Source organism: Balaenoptera borealis (assembly GCF_965194805.1).
Source record: "Balaenoptera borealis genome assembly, chromosome: 11".
Taxonomy (NCBI): domain Eukaryota; kingdom Metazoa; phylum Chordata; class Mammalia; order Artiodactyla; family Balaenopteridae; genus Balaenoptera; species Balaenoptera borealis.
Window position 1 is genome coordinate 26,101,981 of NC_138868.1, and position 18,910 is coordinate 26,120,890.

Genomic DNA, 18,910 nt, shown 5'->3' on the forward strand with positions numbered 1-18,910 from the left:
TTGTTTGTTCTCTCTAGTTGTGGCACGCAGGCTCCAGAGCACATGGGCTCTGTACTTTGCAGCACGTGGGTTCTCTCGTTGAGGTGCAAGGGCTCGGTAGTTGTGGCATGCAGCCTTAGTTGCCCTGCAGCATGTGGGATCTTAGTTCCCCGACCAGGAATCAAACCTGCGTCCCCTGCATTGGAAGGTGGATTCTTTATCACTGGACCACGAGGGAAGTCCTAGAAAACTTTTTTTAAAAATACCTCAACATATAAAACTTTAAGAGGTACTTTAATAATAATAACCACAATTCTATTATCACACATTAAAAAATTCATTAATTCCTTAATATCATCTGACATCCCATTTTTCTCTACTGCCTTATAACTGTCTCTTTACAGTTGATGTGTTCAATTAGTATCTAAATGGAGGTCACACGTGAAATTTCTATTTAAATAGTTTCATAGAGTAAGATTACTCTATAGAAACTTAGATTTTAAAAAAAAGTCCAAAGATATACAGTTAACCAAAAGCAAATTGCAAAACAATGTATTCTGTAACACTGTTTTTGTTTAAATATTTTTCCTAATATATGATAAGAAAAAGTAGTCATTTCTAGGGGGTAAACAATAACCATTGATTCGGGGGAATTATAAAAACAGCCTAAAATAACTTAACTTTAAAAACAAAATGTCATGATTTAGCTTAAAATTTTTTAAAGGCTATTATTTCACTTCCTCTGATTCAGGCAGTCATGTCTAGTAGAGCTTTCCAGGTTAAGTGCATATATATAGAAATATACTCTGAATCATAATGACATTCCTATTTGACAAATGAGAAAGCTGAGGCCATGGAAGTCAGGTGTTCGTCCAAACTCACACACAATTTAAGTCAACAAATATCAACCATAACAAAGCATCTATCTCAAGGGAAAAAAATTAATTCTAGTAAAAAACAAAATAGACACATTAATACTAAAACGTATCTCAAAATCTATCGATTTCTTTCCACTGGCACCGCCTCTTCTCTGTGGATTGATTACTTTAATGCCTCCTTCCTAATGGTTTTTCTACTCCTACTTTCATTCTTGTCCCCTTCCCCCTTGAAAGAGCAGCCAGAGAGATAAAGACATAAACCATATTGTGGCTACCCTCCAACCTCAAGTCACACCTCTACTACTATACCCACTCCAACAGGCCGAACTCTCATTGGCAGGCTTTCAGATTCTTTACCTAACCAAGCTCTTTCTAATCTCAGAGCCTTCACGTATGCTCTTTCCTCTGTCTAGGGCTCTCATTCCAACCACTGTGGATGACAGGCTCCCATCAGATCTTAGTTTAATATATCATGTCCTTATAGCTTTTTCCCTGTCCACCCAATCTAAAGTAGGTCCCTACAACTGATTAGCTATTTGGAAAAAGAACATTAGATCCACACCTCACACCAATTACAAGAATAAACTCGAAATGGATTAGAAATCTAAATGCTAAAAAAGTATCTCAATAAGTACTAGAAGAAAAGAGGGCAAATGCTTCTTTAAACTTGGTGTAGGAAAAAGGCTTTCTAACTATGATTTAAAATCCAGAAGCAATAAAAGATTGATAAAATTGACCACACACACACAAAATTTTCACAAGGCAAAAAACATAAAAAATGAAACCAAAATGAAAGAAAAAGGGCAACATATATCATACATAAAGAGCTAATATCCCTCATATATAAAGAAATCTTAAAATCTGAGGGACAAAGGACCAAATGCTTGATAGAAAAATGGGCAAAAGATATGAATAGGCAATTCACAAACACACACACACATACACACACACACCCTATAATTTTAAAATGATCCCTAAACATGAGATATTTAACTTCACTCATAAGACACATGCAAATTAATACCACAGATATACCACGCTTGGCAAAATTTTAAAAGAATGACAACATATTCTGTTGGCAAGGCAATAGAGAAGGAGGCACTATCATACGTTGCTGATGAGAATGCAAATTTATACAGTCCTTACTGAAAAGAATTTGGCAATATTTAACAAAACTACACATGTATTTACCTTTTGACTAATTCCACTTCTGGAAATTTACCTAGAAGATGCAACTCCAACAAGACAAAAATACATATGTACAGAGTTATTCTTTGCAATTGTTTGTAATTGGGATACACAATAATTAGAAAAGTGGTTAGGAATTCCCTGGAGGTCCAGAGGTTAGGACTCTGTGCTCTCAGTGCTGAGGGCCCAGGTTCAATCCCTGATTGGGGAATTAGGATCCCACAAGTCGTGTGGTGCAGCCAAAAAAAAGAAAAAAAGGCTAAATAAACTATGGTAATACACACAATAAAGTGCTATTAAGTAGCAAAACAGAATGAGAAAGATCTCTGTGAATTGACATGAAGCGATTTCCAGGAAACACTGTTAAGGGAAAATAGCCAAGCGCAAACGGGTATCTACAGTATGTTATCTTTCTTATAAAAGGGGAACTGAGACATTTATCTGCTTACTTGCACCCACTGCCAAACACACACACACACACACACACACACACACACACACACACACACACACACACACAGAATAAATTAAAAAACCAATGATTATGATTACCAAAAGGGGTTGGGTAGGAATGAGGTAGAAAGAACGAGGGGAAGTCATGGAAGAGGGGGCATGACACTTCTGAGATAATATTTTAATATTGCTCTGATTTTCAGAACTATGTTAATGTTTCATATAGTCAAATAAATAAACAAGGATATAAAGGACCCAAAATGGAATACAATGAAATGAACTTAATTATATTTCAAATAAATAACAATCACATTGAAGATGGGGGAAAGGGGAGCTGAGGAAGAACTAACCTAAGTAACTTTGGAACCCAGTACTTTGAATACATCCTCCAAGTCTAAGGCTAAAGAATAAAACCAACTATAAATAAATCCATACTCCAGCTAGTAAATTAGCAGTGGTATGGGTTAGCAATTCCAAAACTACTTGAAGTGTATTCTAGAATTGAGCAAAGAAGTAACATTGTGGATAATGAGAGCCAAGTTCCTTCATGTCAGAGAAGAGATCATAAATAAAGGAAGAGGACAGAATGAACTCTGAGGTGTCAGAACTAAACATATCAGTATGAATTCATTGTTTTAATATATAAACAGATAGATACAGAATTACAGAATTACATATACACACTAACACACACACACACACATCTTCTAGCTTTGCCTCTCAAAGGACCTAAAAGCAGTAACACCCTAGTACCAATGAGCACATCTGGGACTAGCATCCAGATCTTGTTTCCTAAATACCATTATCTCCAATAACAGGAACCAACGGTCCTTAGAAAAATGGCCAATACCAAGCATGGAGCAGGAAAAGTACAAAGTAAGCCTGGAACATCTTGTGCTGTCAGCAAGTAAGCTCTCAAGGAAGGACAGGGCCATGTCAAAGGGATACAGGAGCAAGCTTAAAAAGGCTCTTCTTACTAGACAGTTTAGGACAATTGTGCAGTAAAACAAATGACAAGTAATAGATTATAACCCATTGAATATGAATCTATAAGTCTATACAAGAACAAACAGAGTGAAGGAAAGCTCTTCCTTACAGGAGAATTCCTTACACAGAGGAATGATAATGATAAAGTTAGAAAATCATCATTTTGCAACCCCACACTTAATAACTGTTAAAGGTCATATTCATCAATGGATGCTAAAATTGGCCTGTGAAAATAAGATGAGAAACAGTATATAGGAATAGTCTCAAAGTATCTCTCCACAAGATACTTATTAATTACAAAGAAAAAACCTTATAGTAGAAAAATCTGGCAGTCACCACCTCAGTCAAGTGATCAAAGTTAACATTACTAGTAATGGGACGAATTGACAACATGTGCCTCCCGATATGTGAGAACAAGACATCAGTTCTGTAAGTTAAAACACATAACATGAAAACATCAGACAAATCCAAACTAAGGAAGTTCTACAAAATAACTGGCCAGTACTCTTCAAAAGTGTCAGGATCATGAAAGGCAAAGAAAATAAGGAGCTAATCCAGATAAGAGGACACTAGAGAGATATACGTGGCAAATAATGCAATGTGTGATTTTTTTTTACATTGAGATATAGTTGATGTACAATAGTATATACAGGTGTATAACATAGTGATTCACAATTTTTAAAGGTTATATTCAATTTATACTTATTATAAACTACTGGCTATATTCCCTGTGTTCTACAATATATCGCTGTATCTTTATTTTATACATAACAGTTTGTACCTCTTAACCCCCTACCCCTATCTTGCCCCTCCCCCAACCCATCTCCCCAGTGGTAATGACCAGTTTGTTCTCTATATCTGTCTGTTTCCTTTTTGTTACATTCACTAGTTTGATTTTTTAGATTTCACATATAAGTGTTATCATACAGTATTGTCTTTCTCTGTCTGACTTATTTCCCTTAGCATTATACCCTCGAAGTACATCCGTGTTGTTACAATGGCAAAGTTTCAATCTTTTTTATGGCTGAGTAGTATACCACTGTATATATATATTGCAATGTGTGAACTTGAATTCTGGGCAAGAAAAAAGTCAACAGTAAGACAACTGGCAAAATCTGAATTAAGTCTATAAATAAGCTACTAGTACTAAACTGATTTTCATTTCCTCAAATCAAATAGTATTGAGCAGTTCAAACAGTTCATCAAATCAGTAATACTGATGTTAACCAATGATGGTTCTGATTATTGCACTGGGGTTATGCAAGAGAATGTCCTTAAGTTTAGGAATACTGTGTATTCCTAAACATAAGGACATTCTCTTACGTATAATTATTTAGAGGTAAAGGGGCTTTATATCTAAAACTTGCTCTCAAACACTGTAACAACAGAAAAAATATACCTGTGTATCTGTATGTGCACACACACAGAAAAAGAATGAGTGATATGGGCTTCCCTGGTGGCACAGTGGTTAAGAATCCGCCTGCCAATGCAGGGGACACAGACACAGGTTTGAGCCCTGGTCCGGGAAGATCCCACATGCTGCAGAGCAACTAAGCCTGTGCGCCACCACTACTGAGCCTGCACTCTAGAGCCTGCAAGTCACAACTACTGAGCCCACGTGCCACAACCACTGAAGCTTGCGTGCCTAGAGCCCGTGCTCCACAACAAGAGAAGCCACCGCAATGAGAAGCCCGCGCACCACAATGAAGAGTAGCCCCTGCTCACCGCCGCAACTAGAGGAAGCCCTCACACAGCAACGAAGAAGGGAGGAAGGGAGGAAGGGAGGGGGTGAGGGAGGAAGGGAGGAAGGGAGGGAGGAAGGGAGAGAGCAGGGAAGGAAGGGAGGGAGGAATGGAGGAAGGGAAAGAAAAGAAGAATGGGTGATAAAACTAGGGTGGTAAAATGCTTCTATTTGAAACATTTGGAGAATCTGCATACAATTCTTTGTACTATTTTTGCAACGTTTTTATGTCTAAAATTATTGCAAAGTAAAAAGTTAAAAAACAAGACAAAACAAAAAAAGTAAGTATCCTGTTAGTCTCTCTCCCTGTTCTTTTCCCATTACTTTACTTTTTGGTTATCTACACATTAGATTGTAAACATCATAATGGTAGGGTCTATATTTTTGCTCCTCAATGTATAACCAGCACTCAGCACAATATTTTACACTTTATAGGCACTAAATATTTTGAATGAAAGACTTAATCATGGGGCTATATTAGAGTTTTCCATTCACATATCTTTGCACTGAGGTCTCCATCAACTGATGAATGGATACATAAAATGTGGTATATCTATACAATGGAATTATTTGGCAACAACAACAAAAAAAGTGAAGTGTTGATACATGCTACAACATAGATGAATCTTGAAAACATGACACTAAGTGGAAAAAAGCCAGTTAAAAAAGACAACATACTGTATGATTACACTCATGAGATGTTTGGAAAATGCAAATCTGTAGAGACAGAAAGTAGATTTTTTGTTGCCTAGGGCTAGAGGTGGGAAGATTGTGGAAAGATGGCTAAAGAGTGCTGGGGAGAAGGGATCGGGGTTCTTGAGGGGTAAGGAAAATGTTCTAAAATTGTGGTGATGATGCACAACTGTGAATACACTAAAAGACAATGAATTGTACACTTTAAATGGGTAAAATTCATAGCATGTGATTATAGCTCAAAAAAAGTGTTTAAAAAAAAAAACTTTAAGAGCTCTGTCAAAATTTTTATTTGAAGGCCTGATATAGTAGTAAAGTAATCTATGTCTGTGACCACAATGTATGGCACTGAAAACCACTTCATTATAGACTTTTGGAATCTTCTGTTAAAACGAAACCCAGTTGACAACTTTTTATTTGTCTAATAAAGATTCTTAAGCAAAAACAACTTTTATGATACAGAGAAGAAGCTGCCAGCAATTTCAGCCAATACTGAGCTCTAAGGTAAGGGTGAGTTTGTGAGAGAACACTCCTTAAGACTAGCCAATCCTGGGAATTCCCTGGAGGTCCTGTGGTTAGAACTTGGCGCTTTCACTGCTGTGGCCCGGGTTTAATCCCTGGTCTGGGAACTAAGATCCCGCAAGCCAAAAACAAAAAAAAAAAGACTAGTCAATACTAACTCCTTCTCTACTTTCAAGTCTCATTCAAGTCAAGGGTCATCTTTCCCCAGACACCCTCTCTGAACCCTCACATTAGGCTAAGGGCTCTCCTCTGGGTTCCCACAGCACCCTGCACACGCTTCTACCCTAGAACTTCTTGAGACAAACTATTTTTCTCCTCCATTAAATGATGAAACCATGTTTTATCTGTATCCCTAGCACCTAGCACAGTGCCAGTACACAAAAAGGGCTCAACAAAAATTGTGTTAATCTTGCATTGTAAACTTGGACCTGTGTGAACTGTATAAGCCTCAGTTTTCTATTTATTAAATAGGAATTCCACCAAGCGTCTATCTAAGAACACAGAGATTGAGACATGAGGAATAAACTAGGAATTATATGTAGAAGCACTTGAAAAAAGGATGCCGTATACATACACAATCTTCTGTTACTATAAAGTACCCTATATAAAATACTAGTTATTTTTTTATGGATCATTCTGTGTGCCTTAATTTTGTTACAGGAACTTTGTCTTTGATACTTCAGGGTCTAAAAAGGCATGAGGGGTTGGGAATGCCCTAAACCAAAACTGATAAGCCTGAATTGTTTTTTACCATTACATATCTCTTTGTCATCTGTCACATGGAAAAGAGCAGCATTTACTTCAACAACAACTAATGCTAAAAATAAGCAGCAAAGAATACAACCGCTATACAGGTTACTTTCCAGCCCACTTTCCTGTCTCTATGCTCTGAAATGACTCAGAACCACAGGCTAAAATTCTATATTTAAAAAAGAAGAAAAAGATATTTATGACCTGAATGTTGCCACCACACCTCATAAATACAGCACCTTCTGCTGCTAAAACCTTTTATGCATTCAAGAGCCCTACGTGTTCTTGACAGAAACCATACTCAAGCAGCTGAATTTAGAACATGCTGACCTTGAGCAAATCAATGCCCTTAGCATGTACTTCTGGCTTATATCACTACAAGAGCTAGACAGCCTCACCATCTATAGTAGTCAACAATTTCTGGCCACTATCCGCTGTCTATTTTAAGATATCCCTACTATGCTTCTGTGTTGCACAGTTCAAAGAAATAGAATAACACATGAACCTGTGTTTAAATGCAAATCGTTTACTTTGGAACCTGGGCTATGTGTATTCCCACTGTGATTAGCTCAAAAATATTTAATTTGGTAAGTTTCACTTCCTGCTTTTTTTTTTTTTTTAGCAATTTTTAATTTTTCTCTTTTTTTAATTTATTTATTTTTTAGCTGCGTTGGGTCTTTGTTGCTCCACACGGGCTTTCTCTAGTTGCGGCGAACGGGAGCTACGCTTCATTGCAGTGTGCGGGCTTCTCATTGCAGTGGCTTCTCTTGTTGCGAAGCACGGGCCCTAGAGCGTGCAGGCTTCGGTAGTTGTGGCACGTGGACTCAGTAGTTGTGGCTCTCAGGCTCTAGAGCTCAGACTCAGTAGTTGTGGCGTTCGGGCTTAGTTGTTCCATGGCATGTGGGATCTTCCCAGACCAGGCCTCGAACCCGTGTCCCCTGCACTGGCAGGCAGATTCTTAACCACTGCACCACCAGGGAAGTCCCTCATTTTTTAAATGCAATCTATTTTAAACAAAGAGTAAAAAAAAATCAAGTATGAGACACTTCTGCTTATTGCCTAATCAGGTTTATAACAAAAACTAAGGCAGAGGGACTTCCCTGGTGGTCCAGGGGTTGAGAATCCGCCTTCCAATGCACGGGACCGGGTTCGATCCCTGGTCAGGGAACTAAGATCCCAAATGCCGTGGGGCAACTAAGCCCACGCTGCAACTACTGAGCCCCTGCACCACAACTACAGAGCCCACACGCCCTGGAGCCTGCATGCCACAACTAGAAAGCCCATGCGCCGCAAATACTGAGCCTGCACACTCTGGAGCCTGCACGCTGCAACTACTGAGCCCACGCACCACAACTAGAGAGAAGCCTGTGCACTGCAACAAAAGATCCCGCGTGCCGCAACTAAGACCCAATGCAGTGTGATGAATTGGGAGATTGGGATTGACATATATACACTGATATGTATAAAATGGATAACTAATAAGAACCTGCTATATAAAAAAATAAATTAAATAAAATTCAAAAAAAAGACCCAATGCAGCCATAAATAAATAAATAAATAAATAGATAAACAAGTAAATATTAAAAAAAAAAAAACTAAGGCAGAATTGACAAAGCTCCAAATAAAAAGTACAAATACTGAAAAATAATGGTTACCTGCTATTTTTACGCAAAATTATACTAGACATTAAAACACTAGCTGATTAAGGGCTACATTACATTTTTACCAATCTACCATAATATTTACAAACTCTTCTAACTCTTGATCCAACTGACAAACTCCATTTTTAAATTTTTGTTATCCAAGCAACACCAACTACTCTTTTTACAAATAAGAGCCTCATTTTTTTTTAATCTAAACACAGAACCTGTAATTTAGCAATTGTATAGCTTCTGAAATTCAGGTAAATTATTTACTTGAAATGTATGTATAAAAACAAATTAGAAACTACTAGTTGCACTTAGCAATTATTCATAGCTTATTTTTCCATTCCCAAAAGAGGGTAATATTTGTGCAAAGGTCTAATGCTAAAAACCAATATCATAAAATATTTAGTGTCTTAGACTGCTTTTTAAAGGATTTCCTTTACTCTCTTGAAACATTTAATAAACAGATCATCTCAAATACAAAAAATAGAGCTCTTTTTTACTCTCATCCAAAAGATTTCAAATAAAGAAAAGGAGTCTAGGTATCACACATAACTAAATCTGATATGCCTAATAATGCAGGACCCAAATATAATGAAGTCATTTACTAACAAGTGAACTAAAAATAGAGCCCAAGCAGCTGGAGCCTGGGGGTTTATATCATACGCTAGCTGACTTCTAAAAGCTCCTAAGACAGAATACAAAGGCAAGAGAGAAACAACACCATTCCTCTCATGCTGTTAAATCAGATATTAAAATAATTTTTCCAGAAAAAAATTAACTAAAAGCTAATCTTGTGTTACATTAAATTGAAAAACAAATTGTCAAGAGCACAGAGGATCAAATAAACCTAATTACAGAAGATGTCAATTAAGACTCACTACAGTGCCACACTACAATACCTTTTAAAACATCTAAAAGGTTTTAAGGGACTTCCCTGGTGGCTCAGTGGTTAACAATCCACCTGACAATGCAGGGAACACGGGTTCAGTCCCTGGTCCGGGAAGATCCCACATGCCGCGAGCAACTAAGCCCATGTGCCACAACTACTGAGCCTGTGCTCTAGAGCCCAAGAGCCACAACTACTGAGCCCGCACGCCATAACTACTGAAATCCACGCATTCTAGGGCCCGCATGCGCAACTACTGAGCCCACGTGCTGCAACTACTGAAGCCCACGTGCCTAGAGTCCATGCTCCGCAACAAGAGAAGCCACCTCAATGAGAAGCCCATGCACCGCAGCGAAGAGCAGCCCCCACTCGCCTCAACTAGAGAAAAGCCTGCGCACAGCAACAAAGACCCAACACAGCCAAAAAATAAAAATAAATTTAAAAAAAATTTTTTTAATAAAATTTTTTTTAATTTTTTAAATAAAAAATAAATTAAGAAAAAAATAAAAGGTTTTAAGAACAGTATCTAGCACTCTAATACTAAAAATTATAACATCAGGAATATAAAGGGTAAATTAGGCTATATTCCTAATTTCAACATATATTTTAGTAAACTTAATTATCACCAAGTGACATAAATGTGGGTTTCCTTCTGATAAACTATTAATGGTAGAACATATGTTTGGAGCTGACTTTTGTAGTAGCTAATTTCTGCTTTATCTTGTCCTGGGTACAAGGCATATATTTGCAAAAAGCTAATCAGGGTGAGAGATATAGTACAAAGGCAGATGCAATACCAGAAAATAACTACCCCGTGTTGGGCCTAAACATATAATCCTCTTGTTCTAACAATTTCCAACAATAAACTGCATGTGTTCATCTATTTACTAACTTATTAATAATGGCCAATACTGGCAGATCCTCTATCTGCCCACTCTGTTGGGGCTCGTGGGGTTCCAGAATACACCAAGACCATAAACTCATTTAGGCTGAAATGAAAAGAATTTCCCAAAATTATAAGACTACGAATTCAGGGACTTCCCTGGTGGTGCAGTGGTTAAGAATCTGCCTGCCAATGAAGGGGACACAGGTTCGAGCCCTGGTCCGGGAAGATCCCACATGCCGTGGAGCAACTAAGCCCGTGCAATGCAACTACTGAGCCTGCGCTCTAGAGCCCGCGAGCCACAACTGCTGAGCCCACGTGCCACAACTACTGAAGCCCGTGCACCTAGAGCCCGTGCTCCGCAACGAGAGAAGCCACCGCAATGGGAAGCCCACGCACTGCAATGGAGAGTAGCCCCCACTCACCGCAACTAGAGAAAGCCCGCGCACAGCAACAAAGACCCAACGCAGCCAAAAATAAATTTTAAAAAAAAGACTATGAATTCAAAAACATTTACAAACTAAAGAAGATATTTTGAATCACAGTAATCATTAAGCTACCCTCAAGACCATCTACTGTACTCCAGGCTATAATTAATCATGACACTGTAGTACACAGAAATGATTTTCTTCTTCAAATTCCACCCATAGCACCAACACCAAAACAACATTTACCTAAAGCATATATGGAAAGACCATAATAAAACTTGTTATGAAAAAGTGGTCTGAACATTTGTGGCAGCCATGGAAGTGTGTTTAAATCTTAAAATCACTAATCTGAATTTTTATAACTTTTCTAAATGTTCAGTTACATAAGATGTGTCATTAAAAAGCTAGTTCTCTTAAGTGCTGAAAAATGCCCAAAGATATGTACAAAAATTACTATAAACCCTTTCTCAATATTTAGACTTCTGTTTAATCATCACTGATCACCTATCATTCCTTCAGGTCCTCTATTAACAATAAAAATAACCAATGTCTTTAGCACAGAACTTCGCAGTAGGAATTTCTATTCTGCTTGAGCAGATTTTATGCCTAAATTTTTTTCTTTTTAATATGAGTTCACTTGTTCCCTCTGTCCTTTGTTTCTTTTCCTACCTTCTCTTGTGTTTGTGGGGGGTTTTTTTACATCATTATTGGAGTATAATTGCTTTACAATGGTGTGTTAGTTTTTACTGTACAACAAAGTGAATCAGCTATATGTATACATATATCCCCATATCCCCTCCCTCTTGCGTCTCCCTCCCACCCTCCCTATCCCACCCCTCTAGGTGTCACAAAGCACCGAGCTGATCTCCCTGTGCTATGCAGCTGCTTCCCACTAGCTATCTATTTTACATTTGGTAGTGTATATATGTCAATGCTACTCTCTCACTTCGTCCCAGCTTCCCCTTCCCCACCTGTGTCCTCAAGTCCATTCTCTACGTCTGCGTCTTTATTCCTGTCCTGCCCCTAGGTTCTTCAGAACCTTTTTTTTTTTAAGATTCCATATTTTTTTTTATAGATTCCATATATATTCCAGAACCTTTTTTTTTTTTTAGATTCCATAAAGTAAGTCTTTCTGACTTACTTTGTATGATGGTCTCTAGGTCCATCCACCTCACTACAAATAACTCAGTTTCGTTTCTTTTTATGTATGCCTAGATTTTTAAAACCTCAAGGCTAAACTGAACTTATCTTGATCTCTATTTATCCAAAGCAGTCTTTTTCACCACATACACACACAAAATTATTTCATTCAGCAAAAATTCAACACTTATCAAATAACCAAAAAATAGTTGTCACCTACCTGTAGTACCGAGACTGCAGATATGTTGAACAAACAGTCTTTGATACGTGACTGGCAGACCCAAAGTCTATTACTTTAACCCTATATGGCTGTCGAACAGGATCCACCAACATAATATTCTCTGGTTTGAGGTCTGCGTGAATTAAACCAAGACTTTTCAATTTTTTCAGTGCAGTGGCCACTTGCTGAAGAATGGGTCGAATTACTTTTAGTGGCAGAGGACTGAACTTATTTTGTTTCAGAAAGTCATACAAGTTTTGTTCCAGCATCTCAAAGACTAAACAAGTATGGTTACGGTGCTGAAAGCATTCATAAGCTCGTACAAAGTTATATTCATCAGCATTTTCAGTACTGAGCCTTGCTAATATGCTCACTTCTATCTGACCTTGACGTGCATAAGAAGGGTGGTTCTTCAAAATTTTGATTGCTACAATTTCATTTGTCCCTCTTTTCCAGCATTTGACTACCTGGCCAAAAGTGCCTCGACCAAGAAAATCAAGGACTTCGTAAGTATTTTTCATGGAGCATAAGACTTCATGCTGTACTAACTGATAGTCACCTTCTCCAGTGGTACAATTCTGTTTTGTTCCTGTGGTAGTTGTCACAACTGTCACTGGATTTCCCATGTTGGTTTGCAACATTGCAGGAAGTATGGACAACTCATCCACAATCTGCATTGCGCTATGATTATCCAACTCCTCACTCTTGCGCTTCAATCCACATCGCTGGGGGCCTTCTAGGAAATTTAACCTGTGTCGCCACGCCCCAATCTGAGGTGCCTCCACTTGAGTTTGCTGCGCCTGAGCTGCTATAACCTTAGTAGCACCCGCAGTGCTTTTTAAAACAACAGCACTTGTCTGCAATGAAAGGTTGTGTCCTCGAGGTCTGTTAAATGGTATCTTTGTCTGAAAAGCACTACCCTTAGCGGGAGGATGAGAATTTCCAACGTTTCTACCATTCACATAGGTCCGTGGATAGTTTCTTTCCTGGAATACACAACTGCTTGGCTCTACTTTGAGTTTCTTCACACTACAAAAGGCACTTGACTGAGTTTGATAAATATACGGTGGGTAGACCAAGACTTGTGAGGCCATACCTGCAAAAGAAAAAAAGGGCCATGTTAGCTACAAAAATTTAATTTTTTAAATCTCATGAAGAAAACATTTAAGGATCAAGTCCATAATTTATAAAAATAGTTAAATTCCATTAAGACTTTTTCCCCTTGGAGGAGAAAAACATTTTCAATGCTCCATTTTAGTTACTTAGTACTTCAGATATTTTGTGTATTGCATGAAAGGTAGGGACTAAACAGCTGAGTACATTCATTTAATCAATAAATATTTACTGCTAAGCTACATGGCCAAGATATGCCCTAAGAACTGTACCAACCATTTTCCCTCCAAAAGAAAAGGTACAGATCCTTAAACTGTACACATTTGGCAAAAGTAAAACATTCTATTACCAATATATCATTTATGAATCAATGACCAAAAAAGAAAATATATATTACATAAATGTAGTTACATTCCATAAACCTAAAGCTCCAGAACTGCCTCAGGGAGAAAAAAAATCAATTGTAAAAATAAGTATATAAGCCAGATAGAGTTCGTTTTCACAATGTCCTCTTTACTTAACGTCATTTTCCACATCCACCCTTGTAGCAAACTCCTTTACATTCAAATCAAAGTGATACATTTTTTTTCTGTTGGCTTGTGGGATCTTAGTCCTCCAACCAGGGATTGAACCCAGGCCCTCAGCAGTGAAAGCACTGAATCCTAACCACTGGACCGCCAGGGAATTCCTGAGACAATACCTTTTTTTTTTTTACTAGACTTTCTATTTTATATTGGAGTATAGTTGATTAACAATGTTGTGTTAGTTTCAGGTTTACAGCAAAGTGATTCAGTTATACATATACATGTATCTATTCTTTTTCAAATTCTTTTCCCATTTACGTTGTTACATAATATTGATCATTGGTCCCTGTGCTATACAGTAGGTCCTTGTTGGTTATCTGTTTTAAATATACCAGTATATACATGTCAATCCCAAACTTCCTAACTATCCATTCCCCCCTGGTAATCATAAGTTCATTCTCTAAGTCTGTGAGTCTGTTTCTGTTTTGTAGATAAGTTCATCTTTTTTTTTTTTTAGATTCCACATGTAAGCAATACCTTACTATATTTCTCTTTCTCTTTCTGACTTACTTCACTCAGTATGACAATTTCCAGGTCCATCTATGTTGCTGCAAATGGCATTATTTCATTCTTTTTAATGGCTGAGTAATATTCCATTGTACAATACCTTCTTGATGAACCCTTGCCTGGAACACCCACACTCACCACTCACCCTCCAGGCAGAATTGGGCATTCAGTGCTCTCGTAGAAGCTTACATATTCCTCTAATTAGCATTCATGATATGACATGCCTGACATTACATTGTAACTGTCAGCACATACAACAGTCTTTCACACTAGATCTGAAACAAAGTGCTCATAATATAGAGTTGGTTTTCAATAAATGTTGGTTGGTTGAATTAACTTCAAAATATTTCCGTTCTCCACAATTTAAAAATCTGGATCATATTCTGGGCAGTCTCCTACCATTTTAACAAATCAAACATCAATTCTTTAACTCAAAAACAACAGATTGCCATAACTATATGTAATATATATAATATTTAAAATAATAAGAGCTACCACCTACTATGCAACAGTTTAACAAATGCTTTATTTGCAGCATTTTATTTAGTCCCAATCTGCTGTTAAGGAAACTAAAGCTCAGAGGGACTAGGTAATTGGTTCAAAGTCACATAGCTAGGGTGTAGTAAAAGGAGCAGGAAAACACAATGGCCCTTCAGGTAAAAGGCATAAATTTATGCCTCCTTCAACTTCATAAACAATTCTTGTTACAACCCACCACTTTCCTAAGTTGACCTGGCTTTGGCAAGAAATCAGCTACAAAACCTAATTACACAAATTAAGATTTGCTGTTCAATGCGTAAGAGAAAATCGTAAATTGAAATCCTGGAGTTCCAAACCTTTTCATCCATTTTCTTAAAATCTTATTGGCATCTATTCTATACTTTTACTCAGGGGAGATTTCAAAACTCCACCAATTTATCATCTTTTTAATGAGGCAAAAGCACATCAAAAACTCCTTCTAAACATATCAAGCTCACTCTCTAACTCACTTAACACTGTGAAGCTCCCCAACCTCATCTTCAACAACTTAACATTATCATGATTCTCCTTATTTCAAAGCACTTCTGTAACCCACACCCATAGAAACAGACACAATGACAGATGATGAAACTCACAAACAAGAGTTTCTAAAACAGCTCTTATAAATATACTAATGGATTTAAAGAACATGAACATAAACAGGAGACACATGAAAATCATTTTAAAAATGGAACTGGTGAGCCTGGAGAACCCTACATACCATACACAGATGGTGGGAAAGACATTTGGCAATACCTAACAAAACTGCAAATGGATATGTCCTCCGATCAAGAATCAGATAACTCAGATACAGTACAAGATAGTCATGCAGCACTGTCTGTAAAGAAATACAACACTGGAAACAACCTAAGCATCCATCCAAAAGGCATGAGTTAGATACACTTTGATACACAGACCAACCAGAGTCTTAAAAAAAAACAATGAAAACAATCTTTTTACCCTGCTATATAACCTGATTCCCAAGATAATATTGTTACATGAAAAAGGCAAAATTCAGAAAAATGTGTACTTTACAACAGATATTACGTGTGTTTAATTAAAAAGGGGAATTATATTATCTATATTTTTGCACATACATTAATATGTGTACATACATAAAGAAGTTGTAGGTTTCTCTGCCTTAGAGAAGAATAACAAGAATACTGGGGGCAATGAGAAAGATTGACTTTACACTGTACGTCCTTTTTACCACCTTATTTTTTACTATGTACCTGTATTACTTGTTCAAAAAAGTTTTTTAATCATCTGGGAAACCTATTAAAACATACAGATGAAACAATTTCCAGATGAAATAATATATCTGGGATATGCTTCAAAATAACAGAGAAAGTGGATGGGGATATAGATAAAATGAAATTAGCCATAAATTATTCATCATAGGAGCTTGATAGTGGATAAAAAGGGGTTCATTACACTATCCTATCTACTTTTGAATATGTATATGTTTTTCCTTAATAAAAAGTTAAGTAAGGGACTTCCCTGGTGGTCCAGTGGGTAAGACTCCGCACTCCCAATGCAGGGGCCCAGGTTCAATCCCTGGTTAGGGAACTAGATCCCACACACATGGCGCAACTAAGAGTTCGCATGCTGCAACTAAGAGTCCACATGCTGCAACTAAGAAGTCTGCATGCCGTACTCAAGATCCCACATACCGCAACTAAACATGCCACAACGAAGATCCCGCGTGCCACACTAAGACCCTGCACAGCCAAAATAAGTAAATAAATAATGTTTTTTAAATGTTTAAAAACAAAAAGTTAAGTAAACATATATTTAAAACTCCAGAAAAATTCTGATTCAGTAAATCTCTGGTGAGGTTCAGTTATCTGTACGTATACAAGTTCCCAAGGCCATTTACTGATAGATTCACACTAACTATTGACATTACTGAGAACCAATGATCTCATCTGTACAAAACCCAAGGCAAATTCAAGTCCTACCACTTCAGGGCCCTCAAGTCTGAAAAATCAGGCTGAAGTCCTAGGGAATAAAATGCATACCACGCTAGGCCAATCCATGCCATGTTAAATAAAGGTGTTATGTGAACAACAGCTGAGATCCAGGTAATTGACCTAGAGATGTTTTTTTAAAAAACTACTACAATTTCTGAATCCAGCTGTCCCTACCTTTTCTTTTCCAACATGCCAAGCTGGAAGGCAAACAGCCCAAAGTTTCCAACCAGGGCCAACTAAAGGAAGCTTAGAGAAAGTAATTACCCCTCACCAACCACTGTACTCTGTGGGACCAATCTCAAAGGAAACTTTAGAAAATAAACACGGGGTAGGAATGTCACGTAATTTACATAGCACATAAGAAGAAGTGGGTGAGGGGGTAATGCTGGAGATAGTTGTTATAACAGACCACAAGAAAAGAACTCTAAATTACTAATTAACTTGACTACTGTGACTCCCTACCACAGGTATTAAGTCTTTCCCTTCTCCCACCCTCCATCAGATTAACTCATGACCTGAGAAGAGTATCTTATACTTGGTGTTTATGGATTTTACAGAGTATAGTTAGTACTCTGAGAAGCTGCTGAAGTCCAGAGTCCAAAACACTGATTCAGTACAATACTACATATTTCCTATTACTTTTCATTGCAATATATACTGTTATACCTCTGCAGTTATATTTCATGACTTTATCATTTGTTCTCACCAACTGACTAAGAAATGAAGTCTTGAAATACCACCCTTTTGTGAGCTGGAGCTGCCTATAAAATCACTCCAAGGACAGTCAAGACTCCTGTTAGGGACTTCCCTGGTGGCACAGTGGTTAAGAATCCGCCTGCCAATTCAGGGGACAAGGGTTTGAGCCCGGGTCCAGGAAGATCCCACATGCCGTGGAACAACTAAGCCCGTGAGCCACAACTACTGAGCCCGTGTGCTGCAATTACAGAAGCCCACGCTCACAGAGCCCATGCTCTGCAACAAGATAAGCCACCGCAATAAGAAGCCTACGCACCGCAACGAAGAGTAGCCCCCGCTCGCCGCAACTAGAGAAAGCCCACGCACAGCAATGAAGACACAATGCAGCCAAAAATAAATAAATAAAATAAATAAATTTATTAAAAAAAAAAAAAAAGACTCCCATTAGAGTAACCATTAACTTTCCATTCCTCAGGCTTAATAATCTCAGGTACTTTAATAGGCCTTATTTTTCCAAGCCTCTAAAAAACTTTAAGATTCATCTGAATTCTATTCAAATTCTTCACATCCTTTTACAATTATCAAAACAGCAATGTAACCAATGTTGATAACTAAACCACCACTAACCATAAAGATATGGTTTCTTCTTTTTTTTTTTCTTATTACACATAATATCAGGCCTTCTGAAAAGGGAGGGAGGTAGCAGATATAGAAATACTTTGACTATCTTATATTCAATTAATTAGCCAATATCAAAGTTCTGGATCATTTTCTGCCAAACTTATACATAGCACTATACGTGATCAGGTTCCTCTTTAAAATAGCCTGTGATATCACAAATACATTTAATTAAAGGTAAATAATGCCTTACATTCTCCTCACTCAACTCTCTTCTTCTACTTGTTTAAATCTCAATTTTTTAACTTTTTTTTCCTTAAAAAACTGTGGTAAAATATACATACATAAAATTTATCATTTTTAGGTGCACAGCTCAGTGGCATTAAGGTCATTCACACTGTTGTGCAACCATCACCACCATCCACCTCCAGAACTTTCCCCCCCACTTTGAAAACTAAAACAACTGTCCACTGTCCCCTCCCACTAGCCCCTGGCAACCACCT

General features: G+C 37.6%; 1 protein-coding gene across 4 annotated transcripts in view; it reads right to left on the reverse strand.

Moving 5' to 3' along the window:
* The window catches only part of HIPK3 (homeodomain interacting protein kinase 3), a 95,700-nt gene that overhangs the window by 52,948 nt on the left and 23,842 nt on the right, over window positions 1-18,910 (reverse strand). For all 4 annotated transcript variants that reach the window (XM_082343666.1, XM_082343667.1, XM_082343669.1 and 1 more), the window contains one exon: window positions 12,398-13,493. In XM_082343666.1, the coding sequence (XP_082199792.1) occupies window positions 12,398-13,491 (1,094 nt within the window). In that variant the 5' untranslated portion in view covers window positions 13,492-13,493. The remainder of the gene's footprint in view (window positions 1-12,397; window positions 13,494-18,910) is intronic.